General features: G+C 60.9%; 1 protein-coding gene across 1 annotated transcript; it reads right to left on the reverse strand.

Moving 5' to 3' along the window:
- Positions 1-3075: 3075 nt before the first annotated feature.
- On the reverse strand, positions 3076-25448 carry LOC311169544 (uncharacterized protein C8orf74 homolog; the record flags this gene model as incomplete). The annotated part of the gene is made up of 4 exons (XM_084231593.1): positions 3076-3312; positions 3676-4073; positions 23812-24004; positions 25401-25448. The coding sequence occupies 4 exons, from the start codon at positions 25446-25448 to the stop codon at positions 3076-3078; spliced, it is 876 nt and encodes a 291-aa protein (XP_084087719.1).
- Positions 25449-26062: the final 614 nt, after the last annotated feature.

The following is a 26062-nucleotide window of genomic DNA, read 5'->3' on the forward strand; positions in this document are numbered from 1 at the left end:
GAAGAAAATACATGCGATGAATCTCGACAATTTCGAGCTCCAATGCGTCCTCCGTTGCAGTGTTCTAGATTCTGCTGGAAGCTGGAAACCCACAGAAAAGACAACCTCCCAGATGACGGGGCTGGTCTGGGATTCAGAAAACGATGTCCCCGTTCTCTGGCCCTAGTGACTTGGAGCCTCCCGGTGCCCTGCTCACGAGTCCTCCCCTGACTCCAGGCAGATTTTGTTCACTTCACTGACCGCGTCCCTCTAGGGATGTTGCCAAGTCCCCAGAATTTGGGGGCAGAAAGGGGCCTCTGAGGGACACCGCGCTTCCTTGCTCATTTCAGAAACGTGGGCACGGCCTCTCTCTTCCCAATCCTTTGAGTGGGTGTAAAGGCACTACCCATGCAGGAAAGCCCCGTGCTCCGGGAGGACATCCTGCAAGGACGCCGCGAGCAGCTCTAAGAGAAGGCCGGCGCTGGCAGCGCGTCTCTGGTGGATTCCCTACGGATTCCCTACGGAGCGGGGAGGACTCGATGACTCTGCTGCTGGGGTGGAGGGAGCATCGGGGATTGGGCAGTTCTGCTTCAGGATGCTTGACCTTGACCGTGTGCGAGGTTGCAGAGGAGAGCTTGGTCCCCTGCACCCTGAATCACTTCAGAGGAGGAGGCCATGGGCAGGCCACGGTGTGGGGTCAAGGCCGTGCCCTCGGAGGGGTGGCTGAGACAGGAACGCTGCTCCAGAGGGGAGGGGTTCTGGCTGCTCCTGCATGACTTCACACTCCCGATTAGTCAGCTGACCTTGAGCAATCATTGCACCTGTCTGAGCCTCAGTTTCCTCATATGTGATGGGGGAGGCAGGCCCCGCCCTGCCTGTTTCATTGACCTCAGCCAGACCTTAGGTGTGTGCTCTGACTCAAGCCAGGGCGGGGCGGGGCTGCTGGGGGCAGGAGCGTGGGGCAGGGGCTGGCGTCGGAGCTCACGCCGGCAGCCGCCCTCTCCCGCCTCTCTCTGCTTCTCTCGGTGTGTGTTTCTTCTCCCGGGCAGGGTCACGGCTGCGGGCTGCCCCCAACTCCTGGAACGCCACAGACGGCAACCAAGAGGGCAGAACCCTGCCAGCTCTAGGTGGAAAAATCCCCATCAACCACCAGAGCCGGCGTGTGGGTGGGGAAGGTGGGGACTCTGATTGGTCCCCTGGGGTCATGTGCCCACACTTGGCCCCTGAAGGGACCAGGGCAGTGGGGCGCTGTGATTGGCTCACTTGGGGAACAGCTCGCCCCGGGAGGCCCCAGGTGGCAGCACTCCGAGAACCACCTGTCTGGGGAGCAGTGGAGACTCGTCGGCTCGATGCCCTCTGAACCGGGAGGTGGAGGGACCTGTAAGGGGTCGTCAGTGTTTCTTTATTGAAAAAGCTCTAAATCTGTTTTTCTCCTGCTTCACTGCGCTGTGGGGGACCTAGAGGGGTCGCCACGACGGACATCACAGCCGGCACTGGGCGCCTTTGACCCCCTCTGCCAAGTCCCCCAGGCCCCTCGCCCATCCCGCCTCTGGCGGCCGCCGGCCTGCGCTCTTCCTGGGCCGTCGGTGCGCGGGTGGCTGGACCCCGTCCTCCGAGGACTTCGTCCCTAAGGCTCGGAGGCCACCGTGGGGCTGCACGTGCCGGGGTTTCCCCGCGCTCGCGGCTCGGTGTAGTCCATCACCTGGACACCAGCTCCTTTGGCCTTCACGGCACACCTTGCCGTCGTGAATGAGGCTGCCGTGGAGGGGGGCGGAGAGCTTCAGGGTAGAGATTGCGGTGCCTTTAGGTAGACGTGGACAGCTGGTCCTACCCTCTGTTGGTTTCTGCGGAGCTGCCTGCGGGTGCCACAGGGGCTGGTCATGCGCCTCAGCTGTGGGCCCCGGGCCAAGCCCCGGCTCCACTCTGCGTGGCTTGGCTGAGGATGATGGGAACTCGGCTTCTTACTCGTTGAGAAAGTCCTGACGCCTTATGGATCAGAGTCCTCCCATCTGAAGCAGAGAGCACGGGAGGAGCTCCCCTGAGTTGCCCCGGCCCTGGCCCCTTGGCACTAGGTTCAGCCTCTCTTTGCTGAGCCTTGGGTCTTGGCCATGCACACGGGTCTGTGGGCATGAAGTTCTGTGCCCTGTGAGGGTCTCGAGAGACAGGGCGGGCCCTTGTGGCCGGCCCTGAGAGGCTGGACAACCACAGTACAAAGGGGTGAGTGCTTAGGAGCTGGTGGGTGAAGGAGAGAGCAGCAGGGACGCAGGAGGCCTCAAGGGGCCTGATCTGGGGTCTCGGGAACACACTGGGAGCTCAGCAAACCTCGCAGGTATAATGCACTCTCCCTGCTGGCAGCGGTGGGGGTAAGGACCTGGGGGGCACGGGGAGAGCCTCTGGGTAGCGCCCCCTCCCCTCCAAGGCCTTCCCAGCCAGAGGTCTCCTGCCTGCTGGGGTCAGCCCCACGCCGCGGAAGCCAGCGAGCGCGAGATTCGTGCGGAGGTTTGCAGGAGGCGAGCCTCGAGGCCTGAGTCCTGGTCCCGCTGGTGACTGGGAGGTGCTCCGTCTGCTGAGCCTTGAGCCTTAGAAAGTGGGAGCAACTGCTTCTGCCCTTGAGAGTGTTAGGGAAGGTGGGGCTCTCTCCGACTAAGAGGGGCTCAGACACCAGCCAGTAAGCCCCCCAAGCCCAGGCGAGAGCTGGGGCCCAGGCCTGGAGGGACAGCAGAGCTGGGCCTGTGGCCTCCAGCACAGCCTCCCGCTCCATGCGGTGCAGGTGCCCCGAGGGACGCGTCCTCCGAGCAGCGACCAGCCCTCCAGCAAGGAGACCGGCGTGAGCACACGCCCTCTCCGATGCGGCCTCCCGGCCCCCAGGAAGGAGGCCAGTCCCGTCCCCGCTCTGGGTTCTGGGCACGGGGGAGCGGTCGGCCTGCCCGCCACGCGAGGGAAGCCCTGGGGTTGCGCTTGCAGGCCGTGGAAGATGGTCCAGAAAGATGGGGCTGGAGGACGCGTGTCATTCTGGTTTTTAATTGCTGGAAACCTCTGTGCTGCCGGTGCCGGGGCTCAGCCCGACCCGTCTTCAGGCTGCGGCGCCGGGACCTGCTACTTCCTGGCTTTGCCTTTCTTTCCCCTGCTCGCTTTGGACAGCTTGAGAGGCTCGTCTTGGCCAGGCTGGCTGGTGATGCAGAGAGGGAAGGGGGTCGGGGCGCCGAGGGTTATTGTCTTCTTCTGGAGCTTCAGGTCCAGGATGTCGAAGGTGGCCTGGATCTCGTGCTGCAGCAGCGCCCTCAGGCATTTCACCTGGACGCGAATGGCCTCGCTGACCAGGCTTTCTACCTCCTGCGGGAGACGGGACCGGCTGGTGACGGGGCTCTGGGGAGGCGAGGTCCGCCTGCGCCCGGTGCCCCCCCCCCGGGTCTGGTTCTCTGCTCGGCCTCCTCCACCCGGCCAAGACCTCCATCTCCCCCCGGCCCCCTCCCCACCCCTCCGAGCCGCAATGTCTCAGGGTGGCGGGAAGGGTCACGGGCTCAAGGGCCCCCGGGACTCGGCGTGTGAAGCCCGGGCAGGTGCCGGCTGTGCTGCCCCCTCCAGCCCCTCCCATGTGGGCCGACTGTGGGGTCCTGTCCGCCTCCGTCTCCAGCCTGGCTCACACTCTTGATGGGAATGGGGTTTGCAGGCGGCTGGGAGCGGCCCCCATCTCACCTCTCTCCTGAGGGCCTGGCCCTGCGGCGCCTCCGAGAACCTCTGGTGCAGCTGCTGCTCCTTCTCCAGCCGCAGCGCCTCCTGCAGGACCAGCACGCTGGCGCGCCTCTGCGCCTCGGCCAGCCCCAGCTCTGCCACCTGCTGCTCGCGCCTCCAGGTGGCTCTGTCCACGCCCTGGGCCAGCGGCAGGGGCTGGGGCGGCGCGCACACCTCTAGGTGGGTGACGGAAAGGTGGACGTCCTGGTCCTGGCCCAAGACATACTGGTAGAGCCTGTAGTGGCGGATGAAGGTGTTGTGGCAGTAATCGCAGAGCGCCCGCAGGTGCTTGGTGCTGAAGCGCCCCTGGTAATCGCGGAGCTTGTTCGCCAGGACTGTCATGGCCTCGGTGATGGAGCAACCTGTGGGCAGAGAGCGGCCGGGCGTCAAGGGCGAGCAGGCCAAAGCTGCACCGAGAGCTGGTCCATTCAGGCCCCGAGCCCCTGTGCGGCTGGTTATTCCGGGACCATTTGTTCCCTTGCAAGTCCTGTCGCGTCACATTTCCGTTGTTAGCTCGGCTTCTAGGAAGCTCAGAGCTAGTTTCGTGAAATGACTTATGTATTTATCTTATATCTTATATATTTTTATCTTATATCTTCCTATATATTTATTCCACTCCTTACCTATATTTTGTTTTTTAACTTTTTTGGGGAAGATTCATTTATTTATGCGTACAAGAGCTGGGGTACGGGCCAGAGGTGCAGGGGGTGAGAGGATCCACCAGAGACAGAGTGGGCAGCAGAACAGGCGGATCCACTGAAATCCAGGCAGGACAGGTCTGCTGTGCCATGTGGGTTGCTCCCTGGCAGGCTGGGGATGGAACTTGTGCTGCAGTGGCTGGTGACAGCTTCATAGCACTGTCTTTAACCCCTGCGCCACCACGAAGACCCCTTTGAACTCTCGGTTGAAAGACTGACTTTAGCTGTTTTATATCGTTTCCACTTCAAACCCTTTAGCCCTCTGATGCAGCAGAGCCGAGATGTTAGGGGGGGCGCCGTCTGGGCAGCTGTTAGGTTGTGGTGTCGCAGAGTGGGGCAGATGCTGCTTCTATCACGTGATGGCTCAGCTCTGAGAGCTGCACCATGGGTGCGTGAGCCCCCTTCTCCCTGCCCCTCTCCAGATGGCGCTAGGGTAGAGATGAGGCTGGGGAGACAGGGCTCCCCGGGATATGACTGGGTCTTAACACGGGGCGCCTCCCGTGTGCTCGCCCTGCTGAGGGACATCAGGCAGAGAGAGGCCAAGACAAGGGCAGAGAAAGAAACTGCCAGGCCCCAGACCTAGCCCTGATCCAGATGCCACCCTGAAGGGCGCTGTAAACGCAGCCGAGCCCCCCAGGCCCCTGACCCAGGCTCCACCTCCGCTTGGTGGTGACCAGGAGTCACGCACTCCGGGGAGCCCAGGGTCCTCTCCGCTGCAGAGGGAGACCAGGTGTTGGCAGTGGGGAGCCGGCTTTCCCTGCGGGCAGAGGCCCTCCAGCGCCCGTGCGTGGGTCCGCCAGGGAGCCTGGTAGCACCCCACTCCCCAGCCAGAGTGCTCCATGCTCTGTTGGGGGAGGCTGTTTCTCTCTCGTCTACGTCGTCATTTTTAGCGCCCCCCCCCCACCTCCTGTGTTCATGTTACTCCTTGCTCTTGGCCGTGCGCGGGGATGTTCACCTTCATCTCCCCCAGGTGCTGAGAGGGTGCGGGTCTTGGCCTTAGCAAAAGATCAGCAGGCCGTGCCCTGCTCCGCTGGGAGTGCGTCGCAGGCCGCGGGTGTCCCTGGATTTGGGCCCAGCATCCCAGGGGAGGGAGGAAGCCAGCGCAGGGTGTGGAATTAAAGGCCGCGTGTCCCCTGGGTGCGGGACAGACAGCGGCCTGAGGGAGCTCTCCAGCCCGGGCGGCGCAGGGGCGGGCTCTGGGCTTGGAGGCGTGAGCCAGCTCTAGCCCTTCCTGCCACAGCTTCATCCCCTTAAATGCCGAGCACGGGAGAATAAAGCTTCCTTTCCAGGATTGCCACGAGGTCAGCTGGGATGACGTGACCCGTCCAAGCGCAAGTGCAGGGTGCGCGGCAGGCGGCAACCGGGAAATACCGTAGGAGGAGGTTGGTTTCTGCCCTGTGAGAAGTCGCTCTTGTCGCACCTGTCCTTCCTTCCAGCTCTCCATGATCCATCCACACACGCGTCCCTTTCTCCTTTCTCGTCCACCTTCCCTTCCTTCCACCCAGCTGTCCGTCCATCCACCCGTCCATCCAAGCACCCGTCTCTCTTGTCCTCGCTACCCACCCATCCGTCCACCCTCTCTCCCCCTCCCTCCCTCCCTCCCTCCATCCGTCCTCCATCCACCCACCCACCCACCCATCCATCCATCCATCTGTCCTCCATCCACCCACCCACCCATCCATCATCATCCATCCATCCTCCGTCCATCCATCCAAGATTAATTTGTCCAGCTGTTACTAGGCGCCTATTAATTGCTACACTGTTTGGTTCTGGCAATGCTGTAAGCGGCATCCCTGCCCTCCGAGCACCCCCGGAGAAGCACACGCGTAGATGTCATGACTTACGTGTAAAGAACAGAGCCAGAAGAGGAGGAATGTTCAGTCGAGGACTGACGGAAGATGGAACAGGAGCCGGGCCTTAGAGGCTGGCGGAACTGAAACAGCAGAGGGCGGGAGAGCCCTTGGGGGGTACAGCCCGAGTAGGGCAGAGGGCAAGGAGCAGGGTGGGGACAGTCAGGGCCCCTGAGCGCACCCCTGGACCTGCGCTCTTGGCACCTACGAAAGGCGACAGACAGTGGCAAGGGCTGAGTGGAAAGGTGGGCGGCAGACAGATGGAGGCCCTGCAGGCGGGCGGTGCCAGCCACGCTTGCCTTGGACTGGCTGGCACGGGTGGTCATGTGGAGGCCGGCGGGAACCCGAGGCCCGTGAGGACATGCAGTGTGTGGTCAGAGACAGGGACATGCATAGCGCTGGGGCTTGATAGGCGTGGGTGACGGAGAAGTGATATCCGCAGCCCCACTCCTGGGTTGCCAAGGGCTGGCACCCGGACAGCACCACCACCCCGTGCTTGCCAACAGATGGCTGGACTGAGAGAATGTGGGGCACGGGTCGTGAGCCGCTAAACGATGTTTCGGTTAAGGAAAGGGCGCACCGACCACGGGCCTCTGCAGCCCAGGGTGTGGTCATTACCCGCAGGGTGGGCGAACAGTGACGAAATCACAGAACGACACATTTCTCAGAGCAGGTCCTTGTCATCCAGAACCGACCAGACAGTGGAGTACTATGCAGGCGACCCCGTCGTGGGTGACCTGGACGGCCGGCGGCCAGGAGGCTGCCAGAGTGGGCGCGGCACAGAAGGCAGGTGCCTGTGCGGGCCCCCGGGTGTGTCTACAAAGGGGAGACTTCTAGAAGCAGGGGTGATGGGGTGAGGGCAGATGCTGACCAGGCACCCCTGGCCCGAGTCGTGCGGGATCAGTGCGTTCCGGGCACCTGCTGCCCAGCGCCACGGCCTGGCGGCGCCAGTTTCCTGGGCTTGGCGCCTACTGAGCGGGCAGTTCCTGGCCGCTCTCGCTGTCGCTCCAAGGAGGCGGCGTGATGCGGGGCCAGCTCTGCACGCACACCCCGGAACACGGGGCTCGTCGTAAACACCCCAGTGTCACTGACACCGCAACAAACCAAGGAAAACCACGACTGAACATGAGACGTCTGAGGGCCGCGAGTCAGGGGCTGCTCCGCGGCGAGGTGAGCAGCGCCCTCCCCGCTTCTCGCCTCACTGACACACCTGCTCACCTGCCAGCCCCGGGGCACCGGGCCAGAGACCTCGCCTGCCTCATGGCCGGGGCCGACACCACGGCCCCACCCGGGCCTGTGTCCCCGACGGAGCAGAGATGCGAAGCTGCTGGAGCTGAAGCTGCAGCCGTGACCCAGCGCCGAGCCAGGCAGAGGCCCGCCGGCAGGGACAGGGTCCAGCCCTCCGCGGGTGGCGCCTGCCCTCGGGACCTCACTCTGACCCTGCGCCGGGGCCTCCCTGCGGGGCGGGCTCGTGCTGCTGCCGGGACCGCGGCGGGCGCGCTTCGCCTCTTCCTCTCTGCTTGTGGCCACGAGCCGCCCGGAACCTTTGGTCTCTGCGGCTTCTTAGTTGCTCACGTGCAGCGCAGGACGCATGAGGGGCGCTGTGTCCTCTGAAGCCGTGCGAGCCTGTGCGCAGGTGTTGGGGAGACCGGCTGGCAATGCGGGGAGTTATGGGGGTGCGGGCCTGCGGGGGCACAGGGAGGCACCCTGATCTAAGATGTGGGGGGTTGGGCGGGAGCCAGGGGAGGTTTCTCAGAGTCGCTGGAGCCCAGGGTGGAAAGACGAGGGGTTTGTTGGAAGATTGGGCGAGGGCGGGGGAGGGGCACCCCGGGCGAGGGGCCTGGGGGGTACAGGGCCCGAGCGGGTGGGGCCCGAGACCTTCGGTTTGCAAAGCGCGTGCCTTCGTGTGCAGCTGGGCCCCTTGCGGAAGCTCCTTAACCAGAGTTCCTGGAACCCAGGGGTGGCCCAGGCTGGAGCCCCAGACCGACACCCACAGTTTTGCACGAACCCTTTTTCTGGAGAGAGTGTGGGTAGAGGATCACAGATTCCTAAAACGTCAGTTAAGAACCGAGCAGAGCTGCAGGGCCGCGGGAGGTGCTAGGCTGGGAGGCGAGGGATCAGCAGGGATCTCAGCGGGAGGGGACGGCCTGGACAGGACGGCCAGGGCCTCCGGGAGGGAGCGGGATGAGGTCATCGGGCCTGGCTCTCCAGGTGGCACCCCAGGCCTGCGTGGAGGCGACTGAGTGAGCGTGATGAGGTGAGTCAGCACCCCTCGGGGCGTGCAGGAAGGTGGCCTGTCCCTCCTCCAGCCTGGTTCAGAGCTCTCAGGGGCGGGGCCGCTGCCCCTCAGACATGGGTGGCCAGGACTGCTGTTGAGCACCGCTGGCCCCTGGCCTTCTGCACTTGACCCCGCTGCTCTGCGCAAGGCCAGGCTTGACCTCAGAAGTCTGGTGGTTGTGCCAAGCACCCCAGCCAAGCGGCTGCCCTTCTTGGGCCTGAGCTTTGGTCCTGTCCTGGGGGCTGTGCAGCCCCGGGGTGGGCCTGGCTGGGCCGAATTCTGACTTCTGGCTCCCAGGCTCTCTTCCATCCACTCCTGGTTTCCAGCCAAGTTCTTCCCAAGTGGGCACACGAGACCCCCCTTCTTGGACCCCAGGCCGCTCTCCATTTGCCAAAGGTTGAGAAGACAGGGTGACTCAGAAAGAGGATTAAGTCTCAGGGAGAAGCCTCTGGCTGCGGGGCGGACAGATCTGTACCTGCTCCTGCTGCTCTTCAATAACAGGGAGTGGCCCTCATTTGCATTGGCTGCTGGAAACTTCCTGAAGCTGGTCCCCAAACCCTGGAGGCCAGCACCTGCGCAGGGACTCAGGAGGAGGCCAGGGAGGAGGAAAGAGCTGGGGAGGGATGGCAACACCCGGCTTCCAGAATCAGGGCAAAAAGGCACTGGGCTTGGGCCAGGGGTGCTGGGCCGCCTCCCGCCACGCTGCCCCCGGGACTGAGAGAGATCTGGGGGGCTGTGCTGCCTCCTGCAGGGCTGGGAAGGGTGATGAGGGGCTGCACCTCCTGGGTGGGCATGAGGGGAGGACCCAGGCGCACCCATGCCCCCTGACAAACCAGTTTGGTTGCCCCCGCCTTGACTCCGGGTAGGAAGCACATCAGGCCACAGCCAGGCCTGGTTCCCAGGGCTGGGCCACTATGGGGGAGCAGGCGCTATGGGGGAGCAGGGGACACCCTGCACCCGCTGTCCCCTGCCCAGGGGGTCCCGCTTTCTGCCCTTGGGGAGGAAGACTGACAAACTTGTTCACCCCAGGGGCCAATGCCAGGGGCAGCTCAGAAGACAGGGTGTGCTTTCCTCCAGGACGGTCCTGCAGGGGACTCTGACTGCACCCCACATTCCCTGGGTCATTGTGGCCTCCGCCCAGCTCCTCCCAGTTGGGAGGCAGGTGGAGGCACCAGCCCCACTTTCCTGTGAGAGACTAAGGCTCAGAGAGGTCAAGAATCTGATCAAGGGCACACAGCTGCTGCCAGTCCAGCCTTCACCTGCGTAAGGCCCTGCAGCGAGCCACCTCTCCCGCAGCTTTGGGGTCCCTGGAGGCGGACACTGGACGGGGACCCCAGCCTTCTCGGTCAGTTTTCAAAGGATGTTCTGCAAATGGCATCACATAGAAATGAATGCTCCGTGGCCAGAGGCCTTGTTGGAGCCAGAGTCCTTAGGTGCAGCCAGCGGCCCAAGCCCTGATCATTTGCTGTTTCTCCTGCTTCTTGCAGCCGCGTCTCTGGTCTCTGGTCTGGGAGCGCCTCTGCAGCTGCGGAGCCAGCTCAGTCCGTTCTCGCCAGGCGGGAGCAGGGCCTGGGGATGGGAAGGGTTTGCCGTTGGCCCCTGAGGCAAAGCTAGGACCCGGCTCCGCCCACGGGTCTGGAGTCAGGGTTCAGGACCGTGGTGGGGGTGTCCCTGTCACCCTCAGAGCGTGCTCAGCATGGCCAAGGCTCTGGCACCCTGGGAGGTCAGAGACCTGGGCAGGGCCCAGGGAGGGGCCAGGCGGAAACAGGGTCTGGCTCTGCCCTGGGGTTTGCTCCGAGGCTGCCCAGGCCCCAGGACAGGAGTCTGGACGGGAGCCGGAGCATGTGCCTCCTGAGACGGCGCCCGGCTCTTGAACACGGGAGCACAGACGGGGGCTCCGCGCCTGCTCTGCTTCCAGGTCCCTCGAGCAGGTCCTTGGCTCCTCCATGCCTCAGTGTCCCCGTCTATAAAACTGTGGCAAGGAAAAGGGCCCCCTTGTTGGGGCAGATGAGGGCCGGTGTCTACTGCTTCTGCAGTCCTGGCCCCCAGGAAGCACCCCAAACATGACGGGGTTGCGGGATCGCCCTGAAGCCTCTGCATGCAGCTCTCCTGGAGCAGCCTGCCTCTGCCCAGGGCGGCCCTCCCCCGGCGCGCGGCCCTCCCTGGTGTCTGCTGCGCTCTCCCTCCTGGGCCTTTGGGTGGGGCCGGGAGGCGGGACCCCTTTCCTTCCTGACCACCCAGGTGCTGGGGGGAAGGGAGGCTGGGCTTGGCTGGGCCCCACATCTGGGGAGCGGCGGGGAGCCCTCTGGGTCAGACTGCTCCGTGTGGCCCCATAGCACGTGGTCCTCCCCGACGTCGCCTGTGCTTCCTCCTCTCCCCGCCCCGGCGAGGGCACCCGTAGCACGGACCAGACCTGCTAGGATGGACTGGATTTACCAAACCCCGAGACTTTCCAGAAAGCTCTGGACATGGGATTGCCGCTCGGGTGTCGGCAACAGCGCCGCCCACCAACAGCGGTGCCGCTCCCCAGCCTCAAGGACCCCGGTCCTCTGTCCACTTGTCTACTTGGCTGTGGCCCGCGCCGCCGCTTAACAACAAAGAGGCTTAGATAAGTCACAAGAAATCGGGGCTCAGCCCATCTCCCACCCCAAGGGGCGCCCGTCACAGCTGCCACGTGTGCTTCAGGGATGAGTGGAAAATACACGGAACATACAACGGTCGTTCTTCCACCAGCGCTTGTCACTTTAATTTTGTTTATTTTATTATTTTTATTTTATTTTTTTCTACACTGCTGAGGGGAGCAGCGGGCGGCGGGAGAGGTCTGCGCGCCACGTGGGACCCTCGCCAGCGGCCGGGGACTGAACCAGCGCCGTAGAGGCTGTGGGCAGCCTTGCGGCCCAGTTCTCAACCACCGCACCACCAGGGGAGGCCACTTTAACTTTGTTTTATTGTGATAAAATACACAGAGTGTAGAGATTATCTTTTTAGCCCTTTACATCGTTTTGTGTGTACAGTGCGAGGCACTAAGTCCGTTCACGTCACGGTGCAGCCCCTGCCACCGCTGCTGTGCTGCTGTGGGTTTTTTTTTTAAAGAGATTTATTTATTCTTGCATACAAGAACTGGGGTACAGGCCAGAGGTGTGTGGGGCTTGACAGGATTCACCAGAGACAGAGCGGGGAGCAGAGCAGGCAGAAGGACCAAAGTACACTGCTGAGGGGAGCAGCGGGCGGCAGGAGGGGTCTGCCGTGCCATGTGGGAATCTCCCTGGCCACCCGGGAATCGAACCCGCGCTGCAGAGGCTGAGGACAGCTTCACAGCGCTGCGCTCAACCCACTGCGCCACCGGGGAGGCCCGTGGAACATTTTTTATCACAAAACTGAAACTTCATTTCCAGTAATCACTAGCTCCACGGACTTCCCTCTGGCTGGTCCCCAGGATCTCCCGTCTACTTCTGTCCCTGCGAGTCTGACCACGCTGGGGCCCTGGTAGCAGCAGATCCTGCACGTTCGTCCTTCGGCGGCCTCGTCACTCAGCAGCACGTCCTCAAGGCGCATCCGTGTGGTAGCAGGCGTGAGAACGGCCTTCCTTTTTATGACCAAGTAATATTCCACCGCGTGGGCTACATTTTGTTTATCTGTTCATCTGCTGATGGTCCTGAGGTTGCTTCCATCTCCTGATTTTTGTGAGCAGAGCATCTATGAACAGGGGTGCAGGCTGACCTTCCCTATAAGGTCAGCGACGTTGGTGGGCACCCACAGTGGGCACCCACCAGAGCTGCTGGTGGCCCAGCGGGGGGTCTCCAGGTCTGTACCCCAGGTGTGCTTGCTAGGTCTGAGTGGAGATTTTGTGTTTCCTTCTTGGGGGGACCACCCTACTGTTTCCCACTCACTAAGTTTTGTGGTTTCTTGATTTGTCTTAAAAACAAAAAACCTAGTGATGGATTTTATTTGCTTTTTAAAATTTTCCGTCCTGCCCACTTTCCTGGGACTCCAAACGCAAGCGCAGACATGCGTTTTAACGCCGGCCAGGGGCAGGGGCTTTGCCAAGGCCTCCTCTTTGCCCACAGTGGTCTCCCCGCCACCTCGTCTGCTTGGCAAACTCGTTCTCAATGCACCTGCCTCAGCCCCCAGGACTTCATGCTGGAAGGACAGACTCTGGGCCAGAGGGTCTCAAGGTCGGTGCTGGTTCTGCGCTGAGTGACCATTGGCAAGTCGCGACCCTCTCTGAAGCTCAGCGGCGCCGTGTCAGGAGGGGGCACTAGTGCCACCCACTGAGCTGAGCTGAGGTGATCTTTGCCAAAAGCCTGGAGCACCACATGGGGTCCCGGCTCACGTGCAGTCCCTGGCAGTGCGTGGGGGGCTCTGGGGTTGGCTCAGTGAGGGGCAGGGTTAGGCTGACTGGGGAGGGCTCGGGGGGCAGAACAGAGGCGATCAGCAGAAGCCTCAAGGAGACAGATTCCAGTGCAGCCACAGGGAGAACTTTCTAGAAGCAAGCGTCTACAGTGGAGTGGGTTAAGGAATGAGGAGGCACGTAGCTGAGAGAGGACTGCTGTGCGCATGGTGGCGGGTGCTGGACAGGCGGCCACTTGGGTCCCTTTCAACTCTAAGAAGCTCTGGTGTTTCCACAGAGTGGACAGGCCCCTTGGCACATCCGGCCGGGCTCTGCAGCATCCCAAACTTGGTGACGGGAGCTTGGCCTTAGGTCCTTGTCATCATTCCTGGTCCCGCCATGAAAACAACCAAGGGTCTCCTGCCCTCTCACGCCCAGCACAGCACCCAGACTGAGAACGGACACACACCTGGTCCCCTTCAATGCCGGGGGCTACGGGGCCACCCAGCATGCCCAGCCGGCCGAGGAAGGACACAGAAGTTACATGTAGGGCACAGCGCCAGGTAGGGCACAGGGTCACTCCTAAGGTCAGTGGCCCGGTGTCCAGAGCACTGCCTGTCCACACGTGGGTGCCAATCCAGGCCAGCACACTGGCTCCCTGGCACAGTTGGGCCTGAGCCACCCCAGCTGCAGCTGCCTGCCAGGCCCAGCTCACAGGCCTGGCTGTGCGTCCCGCTGACCCAGTTAGAAACCCAGCCCCGAGGTGCTGACCTGCTCCAGGCTGATGCCGCTGTCCCCACTCCAGCAGGCTCAGCGCAGCCAGGGCGCTCCCAGGCTCTTGTTCCTCAGACCCTCACGGGCCCGCGAGCAGATCCCGCCGGGCAAGAGGAAGGTCAGCGGCGTGTGTTCTGGTCAGGCCAGGGCTGGAGCTCCGGCTGCATTTGTCAGGTGCAACCTGGGACAAGTTTCTGGACTTTTCTGGGCTTCAGGCCTCTCACCTTCCGAATCGTGGCCGGGGTGCACAGGGGGGTTCCGGAGGCTGCCACAGCGGGGGCTCCGCTGCCCCGACTCTCCTCCTCACAGCACTGCCGGCCCTCAGGGAGCTGGGAACTTTCTACGGCACAGTCTGCTCTGGTGAGCCGGGGCCCCGCTCGTGTTCTGGAGCGGATTAACAGTCCCCCCAATCCACGCCGAAGCCTCACCCCCAGGACCTCAGAATGTGACTCCTGGAAGAGAAGCTCGCTAGAGGCGCAGCTACGGCGGAATGAGGTCACGGGAGGGTTCACCACCCAAGGAATGTAAAGAACTCGGCTAACGCAACACGCCAGCACCCAGCCGGGGAGGGCGGAGGTCCGCGGGGCCCTGCTCCCCGGGCAGCCACGGGAGGCAGGTGCGAGGGCGCGCGGCGTCACTCGCCAGCGGGGAAATGAAAGTGGAAGCCCCGAGGCGCGGCGGCCTCACTCCCACGAGCATGGCCTGGCACACGCGTGGGAGAGGCTCTGGGGAGGGCTGCACGCGGGCGCGGCCTCCGTGGAAACCGGCATAGCGCCTCCTTGAGAAAATATAAACTGAAAACACCTGTGGCCCAGGCCTACCCCTCCTAGGTGCTGATCTGAAGAATTGGAAAAGGTTCACGCGCCCCTGTGCTCACGGGGGATTTTCACAACAGCCAGAGGCAGATGCCGCCTAAACCCCCACGGCCGTGGCTGGATAAAGGGCGATCGGAGCACACAGGGGACACCGCTCAGCCGTCACAAAGACGAATCGTGCCTTGAGTGACGGCAGGCGGCAGCCGAGACGACGAGGCTAGGCAAGAGGACCGAGACAGTGGAGGGCCATTCCAGGCGCTGCTCCTCACATGCAGGCTGGCAACAAGCGCAGGGGACAGAGAGGGCGGCCAGGCGAGGGCGGCAAGAGCGGAAAGGACACAGAACTCCGGGCGGGTGGGGTGAGGACAGACCCTCGCCTGCTTTATACGGTTTTGTGAAGCCATAAATTTTATTAAAAGCAAACAACAAAACAAAACAAAGCAACGAGGCCGTGGGGGTGGCCTTCTCTGACCTGGCGGTCCCTTCGTGAGACGAGGCGGCTGGGGCCTGGTGCAGAGGCGAGGCTGCCGGAGGCGGCAGGGTGGCGGGCGCGAGGCGGGAGTGAGGCCCGGAGGACACCAGCCCTGCCCCCCGGCTTCCGACGTCCCTGTGAGCGGGACGTTCTGCTGAAGCCGTCTGGCCCGGGCAGACGAATGGATGTGGGTGGGGACCAGGCCTCAAGTGGGGGTAACTGCTCATTTGCCCCAAGACCTCAACCTGTGGCCTCTAGAAACCCATCCTCCACCAACATAGATGCTGCCCCCATCCTGGTCCAGCCCGGGGCGTGTTGGGGGGCCAGGGGAAGCCTCCATTCCCTGAGAGCAACCCCCTGTGGGGCAGGATGCCTGGGGCTAGTGGTGTGCACCTCGGTCTGGCTCCCGGTTGAGGTGGGTGGCGGCCTTCCATCTCTGGCCCCCTGACCAACATTCCCTGGGGATTTGGGGGGGCGCCCGGGTGGACACACCGAGGACAGCGCTGTGACACACTTCTCAGAGTCTGCCTGGCCGCCTTGGCCTCCTCCACCCGGTCATCAAGGCCCACTTCCACCAGCCCCAGGGTTGGGGGCCAGGTCTACAGGACCGGGGTTCTCCCTACCTGAATGGTCGAGAGTGGGAGCCCACCAGATGGTGACAAGAGGCAGGAGCTGCTGGGTGGCCAGAGCCAGCTCTGGGGAGGCACTGCCCCTTGGGCGCCGCAGCTCACCTGCCCCAGTTCCCTGATGTGCACAGCCCCGAGCTGGGTTTGCGGTCAGAGTTCAGACCCACCGGCTTCCTGGGCAGCCTGAGCTCTCTAGCTCCACAAGGCGAAGACGGGGCCTCGGGCCCCCAAGCGCTCCCTCTGGCCTCCTGGCCTGGGTGGTTTATGCAAAATTCACCCCTTCCCGCAGTTTTCTCCCACCGGGCAGGGCCGTCAGCCCTCTGTCCCTCTGTGCGCCTGTGACTTCATCCTGGGCCCGAGGGGCGGCAGGACCGGATCTGCCCAGGGCTCCTCAGAGGCTGGCAGGGGAGGTGCCGAGCACTATATTCTGGCCTGGAGTTGAGACCAGAGCATCCCGGGACAGAGTCAGCTTATGCTTTTGAATAAAGGGCCACCCTTCCCCTCCCGGGATGGGGCGATGGGCCGGGAGATAAGCCAGCCGCTGGCGGTCCTGGCAGGTCCCGGTGCTGTTGTGCAAGCGCCGCCTCCTTAGGTGCCGTCTGACAAGTTGCTTATCTAGCGCGGCGCAGGCCAACTTTCCCAGCCAGAGGAGCAACACAAAGCTCAGCAGAGGGGCCTTCCAAGAAAGTGACACCCAGGGAGGATTTTAGAGTGTGAGCTCACTGGGTGGTGGGACCCCATCTGTCTGCACCCCAACCCCACAACCCGACGGGACAGACAAGTGTCCAAGGAGGGGAGTGGGGACACGGTGTGAGATGTGACCTCCCAGCTCATCCTGCCCCCAAGAGCTAGAGGTTGTCCAGGCCTCCAGACTGCGGGTCCCTGGTTTGATTCCACCTGCAGGGTGAGGAGAAGGCAGACATGGCATAGAGAGAGAGCCCCCAAGGGCAGGAGGCAGCAGCGTCTGTTCTGGACCATCTTTTGGCTGCCAGTGCCTCCCTGTGCATGGGAGGGCCGGGCTGATGGCTGAGGGGCACTTACTGTGTCCCCTCACTCTGCTGTCCTGCCTGCCGTCCGGGTCAACCCCTCCAGCCGCCCGGTGTGTTGGAATGTTTGCCCTCTCTTTTTCAGGATGAGGAGAAAGCGGCACAGAGAGGTCAAGCCCAGTGCACTAGGTCACACAGTAATACGTGATGGAGGGATTGAGCCCAGATCTCTGGCTGCAGAGTTTGGGGCCTGGTCACTCTGCGTTGCTGCCTCTGACGTGGCTTGTATGTCAGCCCACAGCGAAGCGGCCGAGACGAGTAGGGCCCTGGTGCATTCTCTCTGTGTTCTGAACACATGGCTTTCAAGTGCATCAAGAGCCTACTCACTCATTCATTCATTCATTCATTTCTTCAGCATAGCACCATGTGCCCGTCCCTGACTGGCGCTAAGGGACAGACAGAAGGACAAAGTGAAGAGGGTGAACACCCTTTCCAGACATCTGACCCCCGCCCCCCTGATCTGACTTTCCTTTTTGTCTAGTTAGGTCTCGAGGGAGGAGTTTGGGTCAGAACTGAGCGGGTAGAGGAAAGCGAGGTGGACGGAGGGTCTGGGATGGGGGAACGCAGTGCCCCCACAGGCTGTGGAGAGGACGGGGCTTATTGAAATCAGGGGTGAGTGGTCCAGGGCTCTGGGGGGTCGTGATGGAGAGATGGCCCCAACTGGGCCTGATGCTGGAGGCCCAGGACTGGCCCCAGGGGCGGAGTTCGGGGAGCTGGAGGCGGAGCCGAGGTGGTGTGGCACGGAGGCTGGGGCTCTTAGTCAGCATGGCCTGCGGGTGCCAGGGCTGGGCCTCCGGAGGGAGGCTGAGTGGAGGGGAGATTTGGAAACACCTGCCAGTAGACAGGGCTGGGGTGAGATGCCCAGGTCCCAGGCCTGGGGTCCAGGAGGGAGTTGGGTTACCAAGAGCTGGTGGGGACGGGGGAATAGAGGGCCCATGTGGGCCAGCCCTTTAGAGACCGTGGTGCAGGCCTAGGAAGTGTGGTTCCGATTCATCAGATGGGAGAGAAAGAATCAGAGCGGAACTAACTCAGCGAAGGCAGGAGCTATTACAGACAGAGCTGGGAGGCAGCCTCTGCGGCTGAAGGCTCCATAGCACACCAGAGCCCGTGGGAATGCCTGGGTGCCCCGGACCTCCAAGGAGACCCCCTGGAGTAGGGACAATAATCTCAGCCAGCCCCACCACAAGGTTACAGGGTTCCTGTCTGCCAGTGACCAGTCCAAGTGCTTTACACACGTGAGCTCATCGACTCTCCCCAGTGCCCCACAGGCCAGGGCCATTCTTGTCCAATTTTGCAGCAGAGGGCTCTGAAGCACAGGAAGTTTAAGGGAATCACCAAAGTCACACAGCGAGAAAATGGCAGAACTGGGACTCAAACGAGGGCTCCAGAAATGTTGAGGTCTAGCGATTGCACAAGGGAAGATGGGGAAAATGATGATGAATTTTAGTGGTCTGCCGGCCCAATGTAAATCAATGTGACTGTGATGCCAGCAAATATCATAAATGCACCCACAGGCTATATAAACAGGAGCATCACCACCAGAACAGGGAGGTGATAAAATCCCTTCCTGATCACGTCACTGATCTAAATGCAGGTTGTATTGTGTTTGGACCTGGATGACATTTTTTAAGAATGATATTGACAAACACAAGAAAACCTGGAGAAGGGCTGAAAGGCTGTGATGGGGGAACTGGGGTGGGGAGATGTATGGTGTGATGCCACAGAAGAATGATAAAAGGCACTGGGGGTATCTAAATGAGAGGACATAATAGTCACATTATATAAAGCTCATTAAGCATCGGCTTCTAGAAGACAACCTGTGGCCAAGTAAACGTGAAGAGGACAGGTGGAGCTGCCTATAAGGAAGAAATACAAGGCGGTCCTGCAAAGGGGTGCAGCGACTAAGACGGAGGGAGCATCCCCCTTATTTGGCGGCTGCCGGCAGAGGCTGGAAGAGCTTCATCAGCTGGTTGAGGCAGCTCCCTGTCATGAAGTGAATTAAGTTTCTGATCCCCAAGCCTCCTTCCAACGCGAGGTTTTAGAAGCCCACGGGACCTCGATCGCCTGTGTCGGCGCAGCAGTCCCTCCGTGGCCAGAACTGCCAAAAGCTCCAGCGCGATCTAATCGCCTGGGTTTGAAGAAGGGTTTGCATCACTATCGACTGTTTTTCAAGGGCTGGGCCGTGGAAGGCTCTGATGGAAACTTGAAAGCGCCCGAGTTCCCACCTGCTCAGGGCTGACATTCCTCTTCCCACTCGTCAGTGTTTGTTCTGGCCTTGCGCCACCGCAGAGCTCAGAGGACGGGCTTGAACTCTGGTACCCACGTGGCTGGGCGCAGGGGCAGCAGGACCCAGAGGGATGCCAGGGCGGGCCTGGGGGCGGCTGCGGCTGGCTGGGGCGGGATGGAATTTCCCAAGAAGTTGTGAAAACAGCCTCTGAGCAATGCCTTGTCCTTCTTGCCCAAACCTTCAGATGGGACCACGGGGCAGGGGTGCGGGCCTGGAGGAGTGTGGAAAGGCGCCTGGCATCCCACGGAATGGGTTGACTCGCGAGCACGTCGGGCGTGCAGTGGGAGCCCGGAGAGGCTTGAAGTGACCGGGCAGCGGCTTGCGTTTGTGTCTGAGAGACAACCTGGGCGGCTGGGTGAAGGGGCACCGAAGGGCAAGACTCGAAAGCAGAGGAGCAGCCAGCAGATGGAGGCGGGCGAGTGCAGAGGAGAGGCAGTAGTGGCAGGGGCGAGAAGGGAAGGATGGAAGGGGCCATTGGCAGGACTGGGGGCAAGCGCTGAGTGCCCTGGAGGACGAGGCATCGCGCACTGGGGGTGGGGCCTGGTGCTTTGGGGGTGGGGACAGCATGCCCTGGGGACAGGACATGAGCTGTGCTGTTTGCAACTGTTGGAGATCTTGGTCCAAAGGCCAGCGGGGGATCTCATATGTGCCCCACATTTAAAACAAGACGATATTTTGAAAATGTAGTTCCGTAATGATGAAATTCAATACAGAGAAGTTTCCAACAGAGTACACGAGCGGGGCTGTGTGGGAGAGACAAGAGCTCCATGGCGTGGACTGGGGTCCAGAAACAGACACACACATCAGCCTCGCTCTGCCGACGGGGTGGGGCTGTGGGTGGAGCTGCGGGTGGAGCAGGGTGATCTCGCAGCATTGGTGTTGGAAGGGCTGGATGTCCACAGGTGGGAAAGTGATTCTAGAATGGACCTTCCACCCTTTCCAATAATGAAATCAAAGTTGGTCACAGACATAAATGGAAACTGCAAGACTATAAAACTCAGAGACGACCCCACGGGAGAAAATCGAGATGACCTTGGCTTGGTGACCTTTTCGATACCAGAAGAATTGATAATCTGACTTTATGAAAATCTGAAATCTTTCCTGGACAAAAGACAATGTCAAGAGACTGAGAAGACAAGTCATGACTGGAAGAATATTTGCAAAAGGCATATTGGCAAAGGAGTGTGACCCAAGATAAACAGAGAACTCTTAAACCTTGACAATGAGAAAACACCCTGGCTGAAAAACGTGTGAAGACCTTGACAGACACCTCCCCCCAGAAGATATATGGACGGCAAATGAGCCTCTGGGAAGACGAGCCGATCGTAGATGACCAGGGAAATGCGCGTGGAAAGGGGAGTGAGGCGTGAGTGCACGCCCACTGGAGTGCCCAGCCCCAGAACACAGACACCACCAAGTGCAGACGAGGATGTGGGGTGCTGGGAACGCCCACTCATTGCTGGTGGGAGTGCACAGTGCTGCGTCTTTGGGAGGCAGTTTGGTTTCCAACACAGCCAGTGAGCGCGCTCCTGCGGGTGACCCGGGGGCAGCCGTGGCCTTCCTTGGTATTTCCTCAAAGGACTTGAAAACTTGGGCCGCAGGAAGACGGCACGCAGAGGTGTAGCGCTGTTTGGTCTGACACCCTCACATCTCAGAAGCAACGAAGATGCCCTTCGGCAGTGCGTGGACACGAAAACTGTGTCATCCTGAGAGCAGCCACTCGGAGCCCAAGAGAAATGAGCTGCCTCGCCACAAAAAGACACGGAGGAAGCGGAACCGCACGTGACTCGGTGGACGAAGCCACATGACAAGGCCACTTACCATGCGCGGGGCGGGGGGGGGGCTGCACGACGTTCTGAAAAAGGCAAAACGCTGGGGACAGTGCAGGATCAGTGAGTGCTACAGTGTGGGGGTGGGGGGCTGAGTAAGCGGAGCGCAGAGGATTTTCAGGGCAGTGAGACTTCCCTGGAGGCTACTGGAATGGTGGGGTGCGCCATGACCCATTTGTCTACACCACGGAGGGGACACCGCTGAGGACGACCCTAACGAGAGCGGTGGCCCCCGTGTGCCGATGGTGTGGTGTAGGGTCCTCAGGGATAAAAAAGGAACATTCTGAAGATGGGGGTGTTGCTAACGGGGGTGGCTGTGCATGGGGGGACAGAGCTTCTGGGGAGAATCTCTGTACTTTCTATTTTGCTGCCAACCTAAACTTGCTCAAAATAGTAAAGTCTCTTAAAAAATAGTACAACCCGAACCCACAAAACTTATAGAAGAAAATAGGAAGAAGCCCCTGGACGTGCTATCTAAGCACAAGGCAAAACTGGGACATCAGCGCGCGCGAGCACCTGGCCCCGAGGAGCGGCCCAGGAAGGAAACCCTCAGCAAGACGGACGCCGCCGTGGAACGGGAGCAGCAGCTGCAGGCCCCGCGTCTCACGTGGGCTCGGCAGCCAGAGGATAGGGGCCCCCACGGCTCGAAAGCGGATGCCCAAATAATCCAATTAGAAAATGGCTGAAGGACTCCGGCAGACATTTTTCTGAAGACGACACAGTGTTGGACGGGTCCGTGAAGGGGGCGGCAGCTTTAGTCAGCGGGAGATGCAAATCAAAACCGAGGAGAGGAACACCTCCCACCTGTTAATGACTCTCCGCAAAGAGAGAAGCGCTAACAGGTGCAGCGAGGACGGGCCTCTCCTGCAGTGGACGCGGCCTCCACGGGAAACAGTAAGGAGGTTCCTTAAACTGAAAAGGGGGGCGCCGAGCGACCTCGGCCCCGCTCCCGAACACGTCCCCAGGGGAGCCGCGTTAGGAAGAGACGAACACTGGTCTCCCGCGTGCGGGAAATGGAAATAAACCCTTGTGACGGCCGGAGGACATGGAGCAGGATCTCCATGACCCGAGCAGACGCGTGAGTGAGGCGTCCTGGCGCCCTCAGTGGCTTTGCAGGCTTTTATTGGGATTTACCAGGCACACGGCAGGCAGGGGAGCTGGGGGGCCAGAGGCTGGCAGGTCTCCCAGCCCCCAGCAACTCTTCACTCTACCTGGGCTCTCCGGCCTTCTCTGGGGACTTGTTCTCTGCTACTCTCCCGTTCGTTGTTCTCTCTCGTGGTTCTGCTGGCGTCCCCATGACGCCGCTCTGATAAGCCCAGTCTCTCAGCCTGGGTGGACCCACCTACCCATGCCCACACCCCACTCCAGGTGCCGCCATCAGGCATGCATGCAGGACTGCAGGATCCATCATCCATCTTAATGGCAGGAGGGCACAAAAGCCTGACACTGTTTACCTTACCCTACAACCCTGAACTCACGGAGGCAGGAACAGATGGGGGTTGCCAGAGGTGGGGGCGTAGGTGGACAGGCCGTGAGATCCCTGGTGCTGGGGAGTCAGGCCCTGCGGTCGCTGTAGCTAACGATTCTGTTTTCCACCTAAAAGCTGCTAAGAGGAGGCCCCAGACATTCTCATCACAAGAAGGAAAAAGATGGAGCCAGATGAGGTGCCGGATATTAACTAATCGTATCGTGGTAAGTGGTCCCTCACGATAGGCCCAGAGCAAATCACTGTGTTTTCAACGCATGCAATGTTTTATGTCAGTTACATCTCGAAAAAAGCCCGGAAACATTAGTACGAAGAATCAACGCTTTCATGTCCCAGGCATTAGTGACCATGGCCTTTAGGACCGGGGTCGCCCTGGACACAGCACTGTCCAGGCCTCACCCCCGTCTCTCTGAGCATCCTAGTAGTGTCCTTTGTAGTCAAAGGCCCAACCTGGGGCCACACGTCTGGTCTCCTGGCACCTTTTCAGCTGGCGTAGCGCCTCTGTCTTTCCTTGGTTCTTGCGACCTGAATGTTTCTGAAGCTGACTGGAGAGGGGCTGTATGCACGTCCCCGATCTGGTGCTTTCCCGTGGAGAGAAGGCCCCGAGTTTTCTAGAAGCGTCACAGGAGGACGCTGGGTTCCCCTTCTGAGGGGCCAGGCAGTGCGTTTCCCCTTGCAGGTGATGTCTTCTTGCATCCTCTGGCCAAGGAGGCATCTGCCAGGCTCCTTCATGGTTCAAGTCTTCTTTGCCCCTTTATGGTCAGTGAGGAGGCTGCGGCACCTCGGTGAGTGTGTGACTGTCCCGATTCTCACGAGCCTTGCCCACTGGGTCTGGCACCTGCGGCAGGGTCCTGGCTGAGTTGTGTTACTAGGACGGTGACCAGCAGGGGCCACTTCATGTATTTGCTTCATGAATGAATGTGCATCTCACAGCTCAAGAGGCATCGGTAGATGACATGTCCTCGCGCCATGGACTAATAGGGGAGACGCGCACCTCTTGTCAGGAAGGCCCCACACAGTGGACAGGTGGGGGACACACCCTCTCTATAAACTCACCTGGATGCTACTCCCCCAACCCTGCCAGCAAGCCGACACCTGTCAAGGACTCCTATAAGACATTCAGCAAGAAAACCCGATGGCAGGAACAAGGTGAGTGGTGTGAGGGGACGTCAATGAAGAGCTTTAAACAATGATACTTCTGATTTATGTTAAGTAGAAACAAAGTTAGATAAAAACAAAAGCTCTGAATTATGGCCCCTTCCTCTCACTTCCCTAAAATAAATTTGATTTCTCTGAGCCCGCTCTCAACTGCCTGCCCCTGAGGTATTGATCTCAGAATGAAATTCATACTAAAGTGTGAATGACTAACTGAGAAGCAAACACTCTTGTTTCTGTATTGAAAAGCTTGGAATGCTGCAAGATTTTTCATCCAAGGACACTCGTGAAAAGACTCAGTGAGAATATTCTGCTTGCTCCACCGTTCAGAAGCAACTGGCCTGTGTATTTATGTGCATGTGAGGAGGCCCCCTGGGGCCATGGACACAGAGGGGTCCACTGCACCCTTCTGCCCTGGCAGGCCTTGCCAACTCCCTCCCTGGATGCCCGGTACCTTTGGTTTCCTTGAGCAGCTCTTCCATGAACTTGACCACCTGGGCCACCCCCACCCATGGGAAGCCTTTGCCCACAGCAAAGATGATGCTTTCATACAAGGTGTCCAGCAGGATGCTTCTGCGGGCATCCCTCAGCTCATCAAACTCCTCCCAGTTCAGCAGTTTCCGCAGGTGCTCCCGTCCTTCTGGTTTCTGCAGGACACAGAAATCAGGATGCCCTCTTCACTCACAGAACAGTCCTGGGATCCCCTAGTGGTGCCCCACAGTCCTGAGGCCTGGCTAGGTATGTGGGTATGCCTTTGTGTTTAGACAGCCTTCCCTCCCCTTTCTAGGAAAGAGCACTTTTCTCCAGCACTGCCTGGCTCCGTACCCCAGCTTCATACAGCTTGGCAGGTCCCAAGTGCTCCTTCTTCTTCCCTAAAATAAAGTTTGACTTCTCTCTGGCCCACTCCCAACAGGCTGCCCCAGATGGACAGTGAAACTTAGACTAAAGTGTGAATGACTGACCAGAAGAGGTTTGGGGAGGCAATGCTTTAGCAGAAGAAATGTATCTTGCTTTGTGAAGATTCAGGCCCTCTGGCAGGCCAGGGGGCAAAGACTGGGGCGGGTCCCCTTTTATCCTGTGTGTTCGTCAGAACTTGTTCACTTGAGAACATGACTGGCCCTTCTCGGAAGAGTCTTAGGGATCATCGACAGATGTAGGAGAAGCAAGACCCTGTAGAGGAGTGGTAAGAATATTTGTGGCATGGAGCGGAGACCCGCCAGTGGAGACGTGTTGCTCCCTCAGGGTGACGGGAGGTTCTGGCCGGAGGAGCTGTGTGTGTGGGGGGGGTGTCCAGTGGCAGACTTGGTGCAGGGAGCCCCCTGTCCTCAGCTCCTGTCCCTCCACCGCTCTCTGTCTGGTCCAGGCAACCCTCTCTAGGAGCCTCCGCAGATGCCCGCATCAGCGTCTGCTGGGACAGCAGCTAGAAGATCTAGGCGGAGGGGGAAGCTTGTGCCAGGGGAGGGAGGGAGGCCGCCGGGACAGCCTTGCTGGCGCCCGCCCATCAGATTGTGAGTGCAGGTCAGAAGCCGACCTGGGCACGCAGTGGGCCTGGGGTCCTCCTGCCTGAGTCCGGCCCTTTCCTGACACCCTGTTCTGGAAGAGGCTTGCAGGAGGCGCTGCAGCTCACACCTTTCAGTCTTGGAGCTGGTTCTGAGAAAGCAGCATCTTTGACCCCGTCCCCCTCCCAAAGCAACAGAACCCCCTGCTCCACACACACACCCCACACTCCCCAGGCACAGCGCGAGTCCCAGGCTCGGCAGCCCTGCGGCTCAGTGAGGGCGTTACCCGCCATAGCCGGCCCAGGGCCTCTGGCCTCCGCACTTTGGAGCTGGCCCTGGGGGCAGTGGGGTGCGCAGGCCAGGGGTTCCCACAGGGCTCCAGGGGCTGGGGGACCGTCCTTGTGGCATTCCTGTGTGCCCCCTGCTGTGGGCCTCAAGGGGGGCACAGGGCCACCCGGGGAGTTACCCTCCAGGACCCCCCTTAACCCCTCATCTTAGGGCCACTGAAGAAATGCCCTAAACAACAAGTAGGTTTTCTCTTCACCTGGAATCGGAAGACCCTTTTCACTCCCTGGGGGGTTAAGAGCGCCATGGCCCCGCGTCCAGCTGCTAGGAGGCCTAGCAGGACTGACCAGGCCCCTCCTGAGGCCGGGGGAGAGGGCACGGCTTTGTGAGGTCATGAGGACCCTCCTGGCAGCCCAGCCCGGGCGCCGTCCCTCGGGCCTCTCTCCAGCCCGGCTGGCTCCAGACCCTCCTCGTGTCCAGGGGCCGCGTCCCTTTCCTGCCGCCCTCTCCCTCCTGGCTCCTTCAGGGCGTGTCCCCTCACATGTCCCAACCCCCACGTCCTCTGGCCGCGTCCTGTGTCTCTCCTCCCATCCACGCACAGCCCGGGACGTGTCCCTGCGAGGTCACCGGCTCCGTCGTGTCCTCTCCACGCCGCTCCCCCCAGGACCTGGCGTCCCCGCCCTCACTGCCGGTGGTGTCTGTGACTCCCTCTTTCCCACATCCTGACTTTGCTCTGGGGGTGCAGAAACTGGCTCTGTGGGGATGTTCCCAAGCCCAGCACCCAAGGGTCCACCAGCCGGATTCTTAGGGACCCACCTGACTCCCTCTCTCCTCTCTTGGTAGCTTTGCCCGTATCTGTCCGCGAAACCCTAGTGCCCTCTGGTCTCCTGAGAGCAAGCTCTGTCTGCCAGCCCTGGCCGC

This window comes from Talpa europaea (assembly GCF_964194135.1).
Source record: "Talpa europaea genome assembly, chromosome: 4".
Lineage (NCBI taxonomy): Eukaryota > Metazoa > Chordata > Mammalia > Eulipotyphla > Talpidae > Talpa > Talpa europaea.